Source organism: Mirounga leonina, unplaced genomic scaffold (assembly GCF_011800145.1).
Source record: "Mirounga leonina isolate KUSES-001 unplaced genomic scaffold, KU_Mleo_1.0 Mir_115, whole genome shotgun sequence".
Lineage (NCBI taxonomy): Eukaryota > Metazoa > Chordata > Mammalia > Carnivora > Phocidae > Mirounga > Mirounga leonina.
Window position 1 is genome coordinate 26,322,828 of NW_023270268.1, and position 19,359 is coordinate 26,342,186.

At 38.7% G+C, this 19,359-nt stretch overlaps 1 protein-coding gene across 5 annotated transcripts in view; it reads left to right on the plus strand.

Moving 5' to 3' along the window:
- The first annotated feature begins 958 nt into the window (after positions 1-958).
- The window catches only part of HACL1 (2-hydroxyacyl-CoA lyase 1), a 66,260-nt gene continuing 47,859 nt past the window's right edge, over positions 959-19,359 (plus strand). For 2 of the 5 annotated variants that reach the window (XR_004677326.1, XM_034994342.1), the window contains exons 1-9: positions 959-1,207; positions 1,394-1,498; positions 7,023-7,063; positions 7,684-7,764; positions 9,484-9,556; positions 11,713-11,790; positions 12,620-12,714; positions 14,954-15,066; positions 17,420-17,555. Coding sequence is in view for 4 of the 5 variants with exons in the window: in XM_034994342.1 (XP_034850233.1) it covers positions 1,118-1,207; positions 1,394-1,498; positions 7,023-7,063; positions 7,684-7,764; positions 9,484-9,556; positions 11,713-11,790; positions 12,620-12,714; positions 14,954-15,066; positions 17,420-17,555 (812 nt within the window). In the remaining variant the exon portion in view is untranslated. Of the gene's footprint in view, positions 1,208-1,393; positions 1,499-1,569; positions 1,685-6,228; positions 6,425-7,022; positions 7,064-7,683; positions 7,765-9,483; positions 9,557-11,712; positions 11,791-12,619; positions 12,715-14,953; positions 15,067-17,419; positions 17,556-19,359 lie in introns of those variants that run through there. The other 3 variants (XM_034994355.1, XM_034994364.1, XM_034994374.1) reach the window with 3 other exon arrangements.

Sequence of the window (19,359 nt, forward strand, 5' to 3'; positions counted from 1 at the left end):
AAAGCTTATCAGCTACAGGGACTGGTCGACAGGGACTGAACCGAAGAATTACGAAAACCCACATTCCCTGATTTTGGAAAAGACAAGAACGGAGGGTGAATGGAGAGGAAGAGTGGGTGAGTAGCAAGAGTTAAAGAAAACAATGGTCTTTTACTTATAACTAGGTTCAGGGGCGCCTGGGTGGCTCCCCCAGTTAGTTAAACATCCAACTCTTGATACTAGCTCAGGTCTTGATCTCAGGGTTGCGAGCTCACGCCTGGCTAGAATAGCTAGGTTCAAGGGTTCCTCTTCGTCTCCGGTAGCCCAAAAGTACAAGTTTGGGATTCTGAGAAATGGTGTGAGCAGTTTACTGTCTCTTGCTTATAAATTCGGTGTCATCTATAACATTGGGGTAAAGAGTACATCCGTTTACGGATTTAATTAACGTGCACTAGTTAATTACTATGTTTCACGAACTGCACAGTTGTGAAACTTCTTCCCAAAGTTACAAAAGCGTGTATAAACCAAAAAGCACGTAGCAAACGTCCAGGACTCAGTGGGCGCAGAAACACAACACGACCCAAAGACAACTTCGCACCACGCTGGGCTCCACCCAGCCCACCCGGGTCCCAGCAGCCTTTGCGAAGCCTGCCCTCGACCCCTAAAGCATGGGGAGGGGGCAACGGGGGGCGCGCGCCACGCCCCCTTGCACTCGCGCTCCCAGCCCTCCCGCTGCCCCACTATGCGCATGCGCCACTCGCCTTCTCGGGTCCCCTGACGGCTCCGGACGGTGATTAGAGGGGGCGAGAGGCCTCCGAGGTTTGGCCCCTCACCTGCTTGGCATAGGCCGTGGACTCCCGCTAGTCCCGCCTCCTTCCGATGCTCTGACCCGGCGACTGGAGGAGCTGGGCAAAGGGCACGGTTCTGATTGGAGAAGGAGTGTGTTTACCCTGTGAGCCGACTAACTCAAGCCCCGCCTTTTCCTTTCCGCTATTTTTAAAGCGGTTGGTTGCTTTCCTCTTGTCAGTCAGAGGACGGGGCCTCACAATTGGCGTGCGGTTGCCTTCTGACTTTGTTTCGCCGGTCGCTACGGGTCAACTTGTTGACTGAGAGAGTACCTCGAAATTTTAGGTGGAAGATGTGGGAAAGTACCTTCGCGGAGCGTAGCGACAGAAGCGAGAAGCAGGTTTCTGGTGCTGAAGTCATCGCCCAGGCCCTGAAAACCCAAGTATGGTGACGCTCCTGCAACGAAAGGCTCCTACGGAAGCCGGCAGGGCGCGGAGACCTGTCCCGCAGACCCGGAGAGCGCTAGGGTGGGACCGGGGAGGTTTGCGTTGAGGCTTTGCTTTTAGCGCCGAGGGAGGGAACGGTGTGGCGGGGTCCGGGCATTTACTCCTCTGTTCTTGGCCCCCAGGATGTGGCGTACATGTTTGGCATCGTGGGCATCCCGGTGACCGAAATCGCCGTTGCGGCGCAGAAGCTGGGCATCACGTACGTCGGGATGAGGAATGAGCAAGCCGTACGTATGGACACTGGGAGCCAAAAGCATTTTTGGGAATGATTGCTAATAACGGCAAATATTCATTGCAGGTGCCCAGCCCTCAGCGCTGTTCCAGTACTTCACACGTGCCAATGACGACAATCCTATGAAGCAAGAACTTCGGTTAATCCTAGTTGACAGATGAGAACAGTGAGACACACAGAGGTTAAGTAATTTGCCCGAGGTGATAGTTGGTAGCGGCTGAGCCAGGATTTCAGCCCGCGTGTTCTGGGTCTGGAGTCCATGCTCTTGACACTGCCCAGGGTTGTACTCTGCCAAGTCTAGAGGGTCGGGATTGGAAGGGACAGTTTCCCGGTCTGAATCCAGGCCTTGTGTCCTCGCATAACTATCTGTTATTATGTGTCTGTTTCCGTGTATTATTTGTCTGGTCTGACTTCCCTATTTGGCTGTGAGCTCCAAGAGAGGAGGGATATTATTTCTTCTTGATACATCTATATCCCCACTGCCTAGCACATGGTAGGTGCTCTGGCCGTTCCTACCAGATGAATGGGTGAAGGCCGGGTCTCCTGTTATATAGTAGACGGCCTTGCAAGATGACAGTATCACAAATGGAAAAGCTGTGATTAGAACGTCATTGTCCTATATCCCAGCCCAGTGCTCCTTCCCCCACATCATGCTGCCACCCTTCGTAGAGGCTTATTTGGAAGCAAAAGAATGGAAAATAAGACATTTTGTCAACCCAGTCTCAGTGCTCACTCTGTCAACCCAGCCTTGCCCTCCTCTCACCAATGCTGGCTTAAAAGATCAAGAAACAACTTCTATGGTGTCATATCCTGTCAGTCCATCTACAGCTAAGTATTCCTGCTTTGCACTCCCACTGTTGCTCTCTCATTCAGGCTCTTACCACCTGTTGCCAGACAGCTGCCTTGACCTCCTTAAGTGCTGCCCTTCCTCTTCATCAGATGTGGGCTCCTAGAGAGCAGGTTCATTTGTTACATCTCCATAGTGCCTGGCGTGGTTGGGGTTTTTGTATGATGTAGAAACTTACAACATTTTTAAATTAATTCAATGACAGTCCTTAAGTATAAGATTTGAGGATTGTGGTTTTTTAAATCTTAAATCAGGTCTTCAGTTTGTATTGCTTCTATCTTCTTAGTTGGAACAACATTCTATTCTTTCATCTGTGTGGGAAGATGAAACTATTGACCTATTAATAAGACTTATATTTTACTGTTTTTCTGGAAGTGGAATGTCTGGTTTCTTCTTCATACACCACATGTTTAATGATTACATACCAGGTACTGGTGTTTACGTCTTTCTCTGACTTATTGCAAAGAGTCAAGCTGACTATGGGAAATACGTACTAGGGATGTCTTATAGGCATTTCAAACTCATGTCTGATTTTTGAATCATTACCTTTTCCCTCCAAATTGGTTCTTCCCTCTGTATTCATGATTTGAGTCAGTGGTGCTGATTCACCTAGTCAATCAAGCAAGCCCAAACCTAGAGAGATATATTGAAGGAATCAGGTTTAGTCTTGATCTTTAAGTTGAACACAATCTGGGAAGGTGAGTGCAAAACACACACAACAAATTTATCTAGTATAATAACTTACAATAGATGTATGCATAAGGAATGGTGTATGTAAAGGGTGACTTGTTCTCTCTGAGTGGGACAGAGAAGATTATCCATAAAGGCAATGTTTGTTCATGCTGTTCCATCAAAATAGCTTAAAGGCACAGTGGGCTGTGAGACTGACTAGGTGGACTGAGAGGGAGTTGTAGTAAGTCCATGGCTGGACAAGGAATGTGGGCTTTTTCAGTCGGCATTGAATGAGACTGTAAAGGGTTTTCTAAATAGGTGGGAGACATAATTAGATTTGTACTTTAGAAATCATAGTAGTACAGAGTATAGATCAGTAGGACAGCTTGAAGTTTTATTTCAGTCCTATAAGCTTAGTGGAGGGCCTCTGTAGGTCCCAGGTGCTTTATTGGGCATATGGATATGGAGATGAATGATATACTGTCCCAGTCCTTGAGGAGCTTATAACCTAGCTGTGGAGACAGACATAAGCCGACAATTTTATTATAATGTGATAAGTGCTGTGATAGAGGTATATTCAAGGTGCTATGGAAGCCTAGAAAAGGATACTCAGCTAGAACTTAAGAGGTTTCCTAGAGGAAATGGTCCCTGAGCTGTCTCAAAGGATGAGTAGGCATTAACCAGCTAGGAAGGAGAGGACAGGCTCTTCTGGAGATGCTTCTCAGATTTGGGCTTGCTTAACTGACTGAGTGGATCACAGTGCCACTAACTCAGATCGGGAGTACAGCTGGAAGAGCCAATTTGGAGGGCAAAGATAATGAATCCCAATTTGGATATGAGTTTGAGATGCCTGTAGGACATTCCTAGTAGTAGACAGTCCCCTCAGTCAACCTGAGTCTTTGCAGTAGTCAGGGTGACTTAACTATTGCCTGAATTAAGGGTAATGCGAGGATGATGAAGAGAGAATGTGAGAACCGATTCAGAAGCCATACAAGAGGCAAAAGAGGACTTGGCATCCAATTATGTGTTGTACTAAAGAGAAAGGTGTAATTGGTTGTGACCTGTTTATCTTTCATTGGATCCCTAGAGTAATCAAGCCATATACTGAGCAGCTTTCCAGGAAGTAGGCACACTTTCTGTGTGTAGGCAATATTCGGAATGTTTTACATGTATTAATTGATTTCATCCTCACAGCAGTGCTGTCAGTTATGTTCATTTTATAGATAAGGAAGCCAGGGTACAGAGTAACTTGCCAAAATTACACAGCAGAAAGTAGGAGAGCAGGATTTGAATCAAAACAATTTAGTTCTAGAGTCTGCTCTTTTAAGTACTGCACACAGTATTCTCCTTGTGAGTGGAGGTAACTTGGTAAAGGAATACATTTTTTTTTTGTTTTTCTTTTATTTATTTGAGAGAGAGTGTGCAAGAAAGATCACATAAGCACATGAGCAGAGGTTGGGGGGGTGTGGGGCAGGGGCAGAGGGAGAAGGAGAGGCAAGCTGACAATGCGGAGCTCTCTCCCAGGACCCTGGGATCATGACCTGAGCCAAAGGCAGACAGATGCTTAACCAACTGAGCCACCCAGGCACCCCAAGAAATACATGTTTTATGATCTATAAAAAGAGCTCCTTTTCAACTTTTGACTTCTGCAACAGAAGAATATGATTTTTGTTATATGTTGTTCTGTATTTTTCATTCTGTAGCAACATTTATTACCCCACTTTAATAAGTGGACAGTGCTCCTCAGTGTCCAAATAAGTGTTCATATTGCAACAGATATTATATTTTATGCACTTGCATTCTTAGGGATGTCTTATTATTATCCTTTGTGAATTTGGACTTATGTGCAAAAGGGAAAAGAGATAAGGGCCAATGGAGAATAGTAACACAGAAATGGTACAGAGCCTTTGTGCACCTTCTTGGTTGGGCATATGTAGTGGTGTCAGTTAAGATTATGATTCATAAAAATTTATTTTTAATTTTTTACGCTTACGTCCTAAACATTTTTTTAAGTTCAGTGTACCACACATAAAGCTGATTGGAGGTTAGAAAATATCCTATTTTTTATTATTTCTAAAAAAAATGAGAAGAAATAATACTGGAAAAAAGATGTCCCAGACTAAGAAAAAGGATTTATTTGAGACGGCATTTAGCATATTTTCAGGTTATCTTGTATTTGATTTAGCACCTCCCCTTTTTTGCTGTGCAGCTGAAGTGTAGTTTAAAGTGTAGTAAAAACTAAAAAAAAAGTAAAAACTAACCAGGGCACCTGGGTGGCTCAGTCCGTTAAGCGTCTGCCTTCCCCTCCGGTCATGATCCCGGGGTCCTGGGATCAAGCCCCACCTTGGGCTCCCTGCTTAGAGGGGAGCCTCCTTCTCCCTCTCCCTCTGCCCTCCCCCAACTCCTGTTCTCTCTCTGTCTCTGTCTCTCAAATAAAGAAATAAAATCTTTAAGAAAAAGAAATAAAAACTAGGCATATGCAAGCCATAAAGGGAATCTCAACAAATCTCCAAAGATTGAAAATATATAATACATGTAACCTCTCCATGTGGAAATAAATTCAGTAACAGAAAGATAACTAGGAAATCCCCAAACATTTGAAAGTTAAATAACACATTTGATACTTTGTAAACATTTTAAAAAGACTAGTAAAATAAAAAAAGTTCAGGGCAGACTGGTCAAAAATGAAAGACAGAGGGCGCCTGAGTGGCTCAATCGGTTAAGTGTGTGCCTTCGGCTCAGGTCATGATCCCAGGGTCCTGGGATGGAGTCCTGCATCGGGCTCCCTGCTTCTCCCTCTGCCTCTCTCTCTCTGTCTCTGATGAATAAATAAATAAAATCTTTTTTTAAAAATGAAAGAAAATATAAATTACTAATAGCAGGAATGAAAAATGACACATCAGGGGCGCTTGGGTGGCTCAGTCCTTTAAGCGTCTGCCTTTGGCTCTCGTCATGATCCCAGGGTCCTGGGATTCAGCCCTGCTTCCAGCTCCCTGCTAAGCGGGGTGTCTGCTTCTCCCTCTCCCTCTGTTCCTCCCCTCTGCTCATGCACGCTCTCTCTCTCTCTGTCTCTCTCTCAAATAAATAATCTTAAAAAAAGGGGGGGGGTGCGCCTGGGTGGCTCAGTCGGTTACACATCTGCCTTCAGCTCAGGTTGTGGTCCCTGGGCCTGGGATCGAGCCCCACATCGGGCTCCTTGCACAGTGGTGAGTCTGTTTCTCTCTCTCCCTCTGCCCCTCCACCTGCTCTCTCTCTCAAGTAAATAGATAAAATCTTCAACAACAACAAAAAAGGACACATTACAATGAACCCTAATCAACCAGTGGGTTGAAGAAGAAATCACAGTGGAAAATAGAAAATATTTTGAAGTGAATGATAATGAAAAGATGAGATTTCAAACTTGTAAGTCATAGCCAAAGCAGTTCCTAGAGGAAATGGTTTTAAATGAATCTATTACTAAGGAAGAGCAAAAATCAGTGCTCTAAGCTCACATTTTAAGAAGCTAGAAAAAGAAAACCACACTAAATCCTAATGAAAAGGGTAAAATAATAAATACAAGAGCAGAAATCAGTGAACTAGAAAATAAATGAACAATATAGAAAAATCAACAAAGCCAAAATTGGTCCTTTGAGAATATTAATAAATCTGATAAATCCCTGGCAAGACTGATGAAGAATAAAAGAGAGAAAACACAAATTGCCAATATTAGGAATAAGATAGAGAACATTTCTGTTGATCCTGCAGATATTTAAGCAGTTGTAAGAGGATATTATTAATAAACTAGATGAAATAGACAAGTTCCTTGAAATACTAGGAACTAAATTAGATACCTAAACTGTTATTTGAAGTTTACAGGTAGAACATTACTTGTTAAAACTGAAAGCATTCTAATTCCTCCTTTACCATTCAGTTCTAGTTTCTTACTGAATAGTGAATTTTTATACGTGCAATTACTGTAAGGATCCCAGTATGCTTAAGTTCCAGTATTTTTTCTTTGTAGGCTTGTTATGCTGCTTCTGCGATTGGATATCTGACAGGCAGGTAAACTAAAGTCTTTGTTTTATTTCAATTTCTTTTGAAGGCTGTCTTAAACATTGAGTTTCTTAAATGACTTTGTAAATGTGTAAAATGGCAAACTGAATTATATGGAGATACTTTTTCCTTGAGTGTTTTAAGGTTAGAAAGTCACATCTAGGGTAAAGCATTCAAATTCAGTTTAAAAAATTTGAGGCGGAGCATTACATTTCAGAAGTATTTGCTGTCAGAGATCAAATGACATATTTGTTAAAAAATTTTTTAAATACTTTTCTCCAAACAAAAATGTACTCAGTATCAAGAATTGGCTTTTGTATGCCATTAAATTGATTGGGCCCAAATATAACCTCTTCAAAATATGAAGAGGTTCAAAATATGAAAAGGTTAGTGAAATATAGTGTGAAGATGATAGGTATCTTCTTTCTTGCAGGAAAGACTAACAATCTTTCCCTTGTTTCTTTTATAATTCAGAAAATATTCTAATAATTGCTTTACCAATTGTAGTAAAGACCTATATGTCCTCTTTTTGAAGTCCAAGAAGGTTGCCATGTTTCCTCCTAGAGTGATATTAATCAGCTATTGCATTTGACCTGCTTTTAATACAGTAAATTCTGTTTTGCTTCTAGGCCAGGAGTATGCCTTGTTGTTTCTGGCCCAGGTCTCATCCACGCTTTGGGTGGTATGGCAAATGCAAACATGAACTGTTGGTAATTAATTGTTATTCGTGATCTGGGGTGGGAAGACTTGGAATCAAGTGCTTGAGGGAATGGCTTAGTAAAAAATTAAGAGCAGTATTAGGAAGAACATAAAAAATATCAGCAATCTTACTTAGAGGTAAACACTGTTAACATTTTGGAGATTTTGGAAAACTTATGTGTAGAAGCATATGGGAATACACATATGATTAACTCATTGAGTCTACCCTGTATATAAACCTTTCAAGTAACATCTTCCTTCATTCAGATATAGGTGTTTCTAGGGGTGCCTGGCTGGTTCAGCCGGTAGAGCATGCAACTCTTAATCTCAGGGTCATGAGTTCAAGCCCTATGTTGGGCATGGAGCCTACTTAAAAAAAAAAGATATGTGTTTCTAAACATATATGTAGAAGCATATGGGCATAGCTCTCTGTTTAACTCACAGGAACTAGACAGTATATAATATGTGCTTCATCTAACATCTTTCATTGAGATTTTAAGTGTTTATAAACTCATGTGTAGAAGCTTGTGGGAATAGTCTCATGTTTAACTCATTAAAATAACACTGTATATAAAACTTAAAAAAAAAACACACATTTTGGAGTTTTTGTGTGTGTGTGTGTGTATTTTTATCTCTCTATATATGTGAATGTGTGTACAAGTCCTCTTTAAGTGTAGAATTATTTTTTAAAGACCCCAGCTCCATATGTAAGAATGTATATCCAATTCTTCATCTTGTTTTGCATAATTAGCAAGACAATTGAAATTATATTTTTTGAGTTTGCTTTATAAGCTCCTTAGTACTTACTCTTTGACCTTGCCCTTAACCCCATCTTTGGCACTTTACCAGTAAGATCATGTTAAAGGGGGTTATGTTCTAGTCAATTCATAAAATATTTCACCTTCCTAGTATAAAGGAAGATTAAATATTTAGATAATATTTAGACTAATGTAGGAAGGGCATTCATTGTTCACTTTCTTGCCATATGCCTTCTTTCCTTTTTTCATTCCTAGTCTTTCTCTTTCTTACCTACTTTAGGGTCTGATATTTTTTTAGTAACTTTAAGTTTGCTGTATCTTTTCTTTAAGAAATTTATTGCCGAGGAATTTCTCTTACTCCACCATTTCCAAGTAGACTCACTTAGGAAAGTGTGAAAAAATTGTTTCCTCCTTTTAATTCCAAGACTAATAGGAAGGTCATAAAAATTTATTTTACATCACCACACTTAGAGGTTTAGCATCAGCATTCAGAAGGGCTTGGAAAGTGGGTGGCACGAAGGAAAAGCATTTACTATGAATTTCAACTTTTTCTGAAATTAAGAAAGGGTTCTCTTGTATCAGGTTGCTTCCTAAATCTGTTTTAATCTATAGTTTGTTTGTTTTAAAGATTTTATTTATTTATTTGAGAGAGAGAGCAGGTGCGTGTTCTCGAGTGCGGGGGAGGGGCAGCGGGAGAGGGAGAGAGAGAATCCTAAGCAGACTCCACACCCAATACAGAGCCTTATGGGGAGCTCAATCTCAGATCTCACGACCCTGAGATCAGGACCTGTGCCAAAACCAAGAACTTAACCGGGTGTGCCACCCAGGTGCCCCTAATCTGTAGTTTTTAAGGGAAAGTGAAATTCTCTGTCTCTCTCAATATACATGGCTATTTCTTAACTGGGCACTCTCCTGAGTATTTTACATGTCAATCTCATCTGTAATTCTCTTTTAAAACAATGACTATTTCAGGCCCTTGATTGTGATTGGTGGTTCTTCTGAAAGAAGGCAGGAAATGATGGGAGCCTTCCAGGAGTTTCCACAGGTACCCACTCTAAAATTTTTCTTAGAGTTTAGTAGCATAAGTGTACGCTGTTAAGATTTATGGAGAAGAGGGGCGCCTGGGTGGCTCAGTCGTTAAGCGTCTGTCTTGGCTCAGGTCATGATCCCGGGGTCCTGGGATCGAGCCCCGCATCGGGCTCCCTGCTCCTCCCTCCCCCATTCCCCCTGCTGTGTTCCCTCTCTTGCTGTGTCTCTCTCTGTCAAGTAAATAAATAAAACCTTTAAAAATAAATAAATAAATAAATAAGATTTATGGAGAAGAAATAAAAACTCCTATCTGCAAAATACACAAAACAGAGGTACCTGAGGTAATTTAGAGGTAATTTTCCTTAACTACAAGACAATCTCAGTGTGCATATTAAGGGAGCTCAGGCTCTGCTTAGGAGCAGTATTCCAAGAGATATATCTTTTTGACAGGTTTTTAAACTCTGAAACTAAGTTCTTAAAGAGTCAAGATGCAGGAATAAAAATGGTGTGGGACTATGCCTCCCAAACTTCAGAGAAGTAAAAAGTTGAGAGGAAAAGTCCTATGTAAAATGACTATCAGTAGACTGGACAAATTCATTTTTATTTTAGAAGGCTGAAGGAGAATATTTAAAAATTTCTAAAAACTTAAAAGAATTTGTCAACAAAATTCTATAGTGGTTTGTTTTTTGTGTTTTTTTCTTTTTTTACTTTTTTTTATATATTACAAGTACTACAGAGGTCTTCATAAATAGTTGCATAAAACAGAATGCTACAGCTTTAAGAATAGTTCTAGAAAGCAAATAGGTGAGAGTGAATGATTAACTCTTAAGAAAATATTTGCGCATTTCCAGCGCAAAGTTCTGAGCAAAGTTAAAACCTTAGGCAAAGTCTACTGGTTAATCCAGAAGTCATTGTGAGAACCTCAGAATATAAACATAGAATTTTCTCTATGATTTAAATTATTGTAAAATACTAGATCTTGGTATAGGTTGATGCAAAAGTTACACTTTTATCCTCTTGAAAGGGAATTGAAGTTTACTTAGTTAATGGTAAAGAATAACAACCATTATTTAAAAGATGCTAATACATTTGAAAAATAAGCAGAACAGATAAGTTATTTAAAAGGAAATTTAGGAGTGCCTGGGTGGCTCAGTGATTAAGCGTCTACCTTCAGCTCAGGTCATGATCCCAGGGTCCTGGGATCGAGTCCCATATCGGGCTCCCTGCTCGGCAGGAAGCCTGCTTCTCCCTCTCCCTCTGCTGCTCCCCCTGCTTGTGTTCCCTCTCTCGCTGTCTCTGTCTCTGTCAAATAAATAAATAAAATACTTAAAAAAAAAAAAAAAGAAATTTAAACTTACTACAGAAACTTTATAGATGAAACGAAAGCAGAGGATAATGTCTACTGCAAATATTTTTTTCTGAAAAGGAAAATAATAAAAGTTTATTAGGTGAAATTAAAAATGTGAAGAGAAAATCACTGATTTGATTTAAAATCCAAGTATCTCTTTTTGTGGAAATACTTTAGATGGCATGACCAGGAACAGACTGAAAATCTTAATTCTATCATGCTCATGGGACTAAGACTACCAACTTTCATACCAAAAAGTATCAAGAGACACCATTTCTATATATTGCTTAGAGTGCATTAAACAGTGAAAAATTAGCATTGCTGAATTGACACATCCCAAAAAGCATAGCAGTAAAATATATAACAGGAAAACTGGCAGCAATGTAATAAGGATAGATTATAATTGTAACAAGATGAAGCAGGTGAAGTTTTGTATTCCTGGCTGTGGAATTTCTGGGTCCAGAGATATGCTCATTTTAATTTTTAGTGGACATTATCAACTTCCCTTCCCATTTATACTCTCACCAGCAGCTTAGGAGAGTGCCTGCTTTCCTGTGTGGTGGTAAATGCTGAGTATTATCAAAGTCTTTCATTTTTGCCAGTCTGAGAAATGAAAATGATGTCTTGTTTTGATTTACTTCCTAAATCATACTGAGGTGGAAATTTGGGCTTTGCCTAGGCTTTTAAGAAACAGTCCAGGTAATGTATTTTCTCCATCTTTTCTCTACACATAATAGAAAGTAATGATTTAACATTTTGTCTTCCTTCCGAAGAGTAATATGATCTGTGAGCTGAATTTTAAGTGATTTTCTTTCTGCATATAGGTTGAAGCTTGTAGATTATATAGCAAGTTCTCTGCCCGGCCGAGCAGCATAGAAAATATTCCCTCTATTATCGAAAAGGTAAAAGTATTTAATTATAAGTCCTCCAGGTCAATTGGTTTTTCTCAGTTGCTCATACCTGTGTTATTTGTATTCTCCACAGAATAAGCAACAATTTGGTATATATTCAGGCAGTCAAAAATGATAGTATTAAAGAGCTATTTATATTTTAATGTTTGCTGTCAATTCTAGAAACAGATAAATTATTTTTTAAAAAAGTTTCTCCTTCAGTTTTTAAAATTATTTTTTTAACTACAGAAAAGTAAAAAGAAAGCTAAGATGAAACCCTGGGTAACCTTTCTCTTATGCTTTTGCAAGTTTAGTTTTGAAAAGTAGTACTAATGCATATAAAACCATGCCTTAGTTGCCTAAACAGCATGTTATAAATTAATCTTAGTTAAGCAACATTTGTATGTGGAGTTACATTTGAGCTGTTTCAAAACCATGTGTTACATAGACCATTTGACATATATGATAACATCATGCAGAGTTTCTGAAAACTTAGCCAAGTCACTAGGACTAGGAAGCAAGTAAAAGCACATGTTACAGAGTAAACACTTGGCAGGCAGAGCCTGGTGGATAATTTCTAAGACTATAATATGACATGAATCTTAAAACTCTAGGTGAGTATTTTCTTTCTTGTTGCTCCCCTTTTAAACAAAAATATCTTTAAAAATATATATAATCAATAAAGGGCATTTCAATTTTAGTTAAAATTGTTTATTTCCCCAACTGTGGATGTCCAGAAAAAAATAAAATAGTATTCCTTTCACAATTTTTAATTATCTTTGAGTGGATTATGTGATAAAGACTGAGAATTTTAAAATCGTTTCTTCTATTTGTAATTTAGGCAGTGAGAAGCAGTATTTATGGTCGTCCAGGTCCTTGTTATGTTGACATACCTGCAGATTTTGTGAACTTGCAAGTGAATGTGAATTCTGTAAAGTGAGTAATAGTTATACTGAAGTTCTTAATTGTGTTATTATGTTTACCTTTTTAACAATTTACCTAGCAGTTTATAAGTTAATCTTCATTTGTCTTAACTTTTGACAGTTTAATAATTAAACTAAATCGTGGACAAAGGGTTTAATTCTCTTAATTAAAATGGTATTATTTAGGGGCGCCTGGGTGGCTCAGTCGTTAAGCGTCTGCCTTCAGCTCAGGTCATGATCCTAGGGTCCTGGGATCGAGCCCCACATCGGGCTCCCTGCTCTGCGGGGGGCCTGCTTCTCCCTCTCCCACTCCCCCTGCTTGGGTTCCCTCTCTCGCTGTGTCTCTCTCTGTCAAATAAATAAATAAAATCTTAAAAAATAAAAAAATAAATAAAATGGTATTATTTAGTAATTATTTGGGAGGTTAAATATTAAGTTAAATACATGAAGCTTCCTGAGCACTTATTTGAAATTATTCTTCCAGAGGCCATAAATAATACATCCTCACTAACATAGCAGGGGTGATTCAGAATCTTCAAAGTGTAAACCAAGAGATGAGGTGACCAGTGAAAAATTATTTAGGACTCAGCATAAAAAACTTTAGTCTTTCTGTCTGTCTCTGTGATTTAAAAATATTCCACTCAGGTGTTACTCTGATTTTTCATGTTCCTTAAATAAACACTGAGCAAATAAGTATAAGAAACAATTTTTCACTGGTATCTAAGTCACCTCTGATAAGGGTGGATACTTAGGTTAAGACCTCATCCCGGGTACCATTTAGTATATTCCTGCTGTTGTGGACCAAGTGGTTCTCTAGTGACTGCAGAAAAACAGTGTGCATTTCTGTATATTCAGTATACCAAAGAGTTGTTTCTCTTTGTGAGAGTCAGACAAAAAGGACATCTACCCTGCATAATACCTGAACATGATAAAATATTACTGGGGGGAGGAAAGGCAGAGCTGAGTCTCTGGTAAGTTAACTCTGTAAGCCTTCTTTAGAATGTTTGTAAAGGTTGGGTGCCTGGGGCGCCTGGGTGGCTCAGATGGTTAAGCGTCTGCCTTCGGCTCAGGTCATGATCCCAGGGTCCTGGGATCGAGTCCCGCATCGGGCTCCCTGCTTGGCGGGGAGCCTGCTTCTCCCTCTGCCTCTCTCTCTCTGTCTCTTATGAATAAATAAATAAAATCTTTAAAAAAAAAAAGAAAAAAAAAAAAAAAGGTTGGGTGCCTGGGTGGCTCAGTTGTTAAGTGTCTGCCTTCGGCTCAGGTCATGATCCCAGGGTCCTGGGATTGAGCCCCACGTTGAACCCCACATCAGGCTCCACATCAGGCTCGCTGCTCAGCGGGGAGTCTGCTTCTCCCTCTGCCCCCCACCCCATCATGCTCACACCCTCTCTCTCTCTCAAATAAATAAAATCTTTAAAAAAAAAGTTTAAAAAAATAAAATTTTTGTAAAGATTGAATGTCTTTTTTTGTTTTATATGCTCAAATTTTGTACAGTGTATGATGTTTATTAATTAAAATAAAACACCGAGGACTTGGTGTCCAGAAATATTTAACTATGACAGTTTTAAAATTTCTTTTCCTAATGCATATTGTATTATCAAAATACTGATTCTCCCAGTGAGATAGTTAAAGGCATGGACTTTGGAGACAGAATGACCTAGGTCAATCCAGTTTCTGCCATATACCATCTGGGGACCCTGGGCAAGTTATTGTCTGAGTTTCCCTCCCCGCCCGCCAATGGTGAAATGGAGATAATGGTAGCTCTTGGCCTCATTGCTTTGAAAATTAAATGAGATTAAATGGCACATAGTATTAAACACTGGCTCTGAATATGTTTTTACTGTTCTTACAGCAACTGTTACTACAGTGTAAAGCCATTAACTCAGATTTTCTGTCAGTGAATTACTGATTTGATTGGCTTTTAGATGGTATTAGGGAGTAACTTAATTTACTAGATATGGTAGGGACATTATGGTTATATAGGAGAAAGTTTATCTTTTAGAGCTGCATGGAAAAGCTTTTAATTGCCTATAATTCACTTTAAAATGGTTCAAGAAACAAATTGATATGCATATTTGTGTGTGTATATGTGAGGCAAGTGTGGTAAAATATTAGTTGTTGAATCTACATGGTGGGTATATGGAGTTTATTGTACTATTTTTTTCCCTACCTTTTTATATATTTGGTATTTTCATAGTAAAAAGTTTAAAACTTGGCCTCTTTTAATTAACAGAGCTCTTTATTTCCAGGTATGTGGAGTGCTGCATGCCACCTCCTGTTAGTATGGCAGAAACCTCTGCTGTGTACATGGCCGCATCTGTTATTAGAAATGCCAGACAGCCCCTTCTTATCATCGGGAAAGGTAGCAGCGAGTGGAACTCTAAATCTTGCTAGGCTGTTGAAAGAATACTGATTCTGTTTAGAAATTATCTTCATTATTTATTAACATATCTAATATTTGAAATCGGAGTGTGAGTTCTTTTCATTTAGGATTATTTACTAATTTATCACAGAATTATTCTAGAATGCCCAGAGATCTTGCCCTTTTAAAAGAGTATCACCCATTCTGTTTCTTCAGTCTTATGTGTAAAATGTGTTTTTTCCATTATAAAAATAATATTTGATCATTATAAAAAATATTGGAAAATCCAGAAGGTTAGAAAGAAGAAATCCCTTCAACCAAAGATATCTGTTTTGGGGGCGCTTGGGTGGCTCAGTTGGTTAAGCGTCTGACTCTTCATTTCAGCTCAGGTCATGATCTCAGGGTTGTGAGATCAAGCCCTACATCGGGCTCCACAGAGCCTGCTTAAGATTCTCTTCCTCTTCCTCTCTCTCTCTGCCCCTCTCCCCTCCCTCATGCACGCTCTCTTTCTCAAAAAAAAACAAAAACAAAAAAAAAACAACTATTTTTAACATGTAATACTTTTCTATTCATTTCTGCATGTATATTTCATATATTGTGATCACACCATATAGACAGTTTTATTTACATTTTATTTCATTTAATATTGTAACAACATTTCTTCATGGTCTTGAAGTTTTTTCCTAAATATAATTTTAAGGTCTATTCATGTATATACTAACACTTCACTGACAGATATTTAAATCTTTGCCAGTTTTTTGTTTGTTTAGTATAGCTGTGACAAACATGTTTGTGCTTAAAGCTTTTTCCATATTTACAATTTATGATAGATTCCCAAAAAGAAAATTAAGTTAAAAGGTAATTCATATTTTAGGGGTTTTGGTACATATTGTCAAATTGCTTTCTCCCAAGGTATTGTACCAACTTATACTCCTGTCAGCAAGTTATCCATTAAATGTTCTAGAACTGAGGGGGCTGTGAGTCACCTATGACCATGTTAGTCAATTATCAACTACTGAGGAACTAACTACATAGAAACTAAAAATAATTTTAATGAAAATTGTGGACAATAGAAAAAAATCAAAGTCAGAGCTGAGTCGAATGAAGCTGTATGCTGTATTAGCTCTGTGGTCTTGGCAAACTACTACTTTGAGTCTCAATTACCTCAGTTGTAAAACAGATATTAACTTCAACAGGATTGTTATGATTAAATAATAAGATAGGTAGAAGGAACTCAGTAGATGCTAGTTTTCATTCTTCTTTTAACCAGCATTTGATGAGTACTTACGATAAGGTAGGGATTATAGAAAACATTTGTAAGATATACAGAGGAATAATGGTCCCTACCTAGAGATAGATTAGTAACAAATAAGTGCAGTGTACCCATAAGTGGTGTGTATAGAGAGGGTAAGGTGGATTCTCAAGGGAAGCAGCAACAATTTGCTCGTGTAGGTGGTATAGAAAGACTCTGGAAGAGATGACACTGCTACACCTTGAATAGATGGATGATAGGTCACTGAGTGCACAGTCCAGGAAGAGAGAACTGGATGGACAAAGATATTGAGGCAAGAAAGAGAATACAAGGAAACTTTCTATTTTTCATCTGACATGTATGAGAAAAGATTTAAAGGTATTTTTATGTGGGGGAGCATTATGTTGAATCTGAATGTACTAAACTAACGTCTCTTGTTAGAATTTCCATGCCTAGGGTAGGAGACTGTGCAGTCCACGTTAGCTGATGGTAGGAAGCAATGTGTGAGGTTAGAGAGAGCCTCTCTGTCAGAGCAAAGTCCTTCCTTGCCCACCTGGGCCTGTCAGTAAAGATACTGTATTTAGGGAATCGTGAGTAGTAATTCAGTAGGAACCATAGAACAGACAATTCAGAGCAGCAAGAGAGAAGAGATGCAACTTTTGTTTGTAGTACACATCCTTCAGAATAATTGAGAATATTATTGGGGAGGAAATTAGAACTGTGGCTTTCTTAAACATTTTAAAATACCAAAGATAAAAACCATAGTTACAGTTTGTTTTGAGTGTAAGCAAGCCCTGTATAAACAAGAGATTATTTGAGAAGTTCTAAAAGCAAATTCGTATGAGCTGTTTTAAGAATCACAGTGCCATGGGGTACCTGGGTGGCTCAGGTCATGATCCCAGGGTCCTGGGATCGAGCGCTGCATCAGGCTCCCTGCTCCATGGGAAGCCTGCTTCTCCCTCTGCCACTCCCCTTGCTTGTGGTCCCTCTCTCGCTGTGTCTCTGTCAAAATAAATAAATAAAATCTTTAAAAAAAAAAAAAAAAGGAATCACAGTGCCTGGACCATAACTGACTTGTGGAATCATTTGCATTGCTTGTAGGTGCTGCTTATGCCCATGCAGAGGAGGCCCTCAGGAAATTGGTGGAGCAATGTAAATTGCCATTTCTGCCCACCCCCATGGGAAAGGGCGTTATCCCTGATAACCATCCAAACTGTGTGGGTGCTGCCAGATCCAGGTGCGTGGCATTCTAGAGTTTAAGTACAGTGGCTTGGCAGATCTTAGGCTAATTTATTTCGTGACTTTAATGAATCTAGGAGAAGTTCTGAAATGTAATTTTCAGCACACCTGTTTTTAGGGTTTTTAGACTTTTCAGAGCTTTAAAAGATGTTGTCTACTACCTTCTGACCCTCATGGTTTTAGATGGGAAATCTGTAGTCATTTGAATCATTGTTCTTCTATATGTAATATGTTCTGTGGCTGCTTTCAGGATTTTTCTTTATCTTTAGTTTTCAGCAGTTTGATTATGTGTCTGGGTATGGTTTTCTTTTAGTTTATCCTGTTCTCTGATCTTCAATCTATAAATTAATGTCTTTCACCAAATTTGTAGTTTTTGGCCATTATTTCTTCAAATTTTTTTTCTACACCAATCTCTTTCTCCTTTCCTGGGATAATGCAAATAGAAGACTTTTGATACTGTCCCATAGGTCCCTGAATATCTGTTCAATTCTTTTTTTTTTTCGTCTTTGAAGTAGTTTATTAGAATTTCTTTTTTTTTTTTTTTGGTTAAGATTTATTTATTTTAGAGAGAGTGAGCAGGGGGGAGGGGCAGAGGGAGAGGAAGAGAGAAAATCTTAAGCAGACTCCACGCCCAGCATGGAACCCAACAGGGGGCTTGATCTTATGACCCTGAGATCATTACCTGAGCATTGAATGTCTAACCGACTGAGCCACCCGAGCACCCCTATTAGAAATTTCTTATATGAAATGTTCTTTTTATTTTTATTTGTTTTTAAATAAACCTTCTATTTATCTTTTAATTGAAGTATAGTTGACATACAATGGGCATTAGTTTCAGGTGTACACCATAGTGATTTAAAATCTCTGTACATTATGCTATGTTCTCTGTTTAGTTCTTTCCAATGCTTTTGTCTCATATTTTATATTTCTCTGTTGAGAACTTCTATCTTCCCATTTATTTGAAGAGTATTTTTGTTTACTTTATGGAGCATATTATAATAGCTGCTTTAAAGTCTTTGTTTACTAATTTCAACATCTGGGTCATCACAGAATGGGAGTCTGTTCATTTCTTTTGAGAATTGGTCACATTTTTCTGGTTCTTTTGTATATTGAGTATTTTTGGAATGTATCCTAGATTTTAAGTATTATGTTTGAAGATTCTAGGTCATATTTACATACTCTGTGGAATGTTGACTTTGTTTTAGCAAGCAGTTAAGTTAACAAACTGGTTAAGTTCATACTTCAAGGTCTGTCTTGCTAGTTTCAAAGCCTTTGCTATGTTCCTTTGGGTCTGTCCACACATACACAGCCCAGGTGTGAGCCCCAGACATGTGCCCGTTCATTCCCAGAACTAGAGTGTAAAAAAGCCACTTGCTGTAAATAATTGAATCAGTAATTTCAAGTATCATTAAACAAATCTATCCTTTCAGTTGTAGTTTTTATCTGTTTGTTAAATTGGGTCCCACAGGACCGATAACAGTATATGAAAATGGTATTTTGTGTATGATATCATCACTGAAGAAGATAAAAGCAAAAGAACAGATCCCCTGTGGAAAAATATAGGATAAAAGGGAAATAGCCAAGAAGCAGAAAAATGAGAAGTAAAAAAAAAAAACCCACAGCAATTAATAAACTCTTCTGTAGAAAGGCAGAGACATTATTGATTGGGTCAATAATAATGACAGTTGCATATATATATATTATTAGAACAACATCTGAAACAAATGATACAGCATAAAATGAGCAAAGATGTATGAGGTAAATAAAAACAAAACAAAGATGGCTATGTTAATATTAGTGTG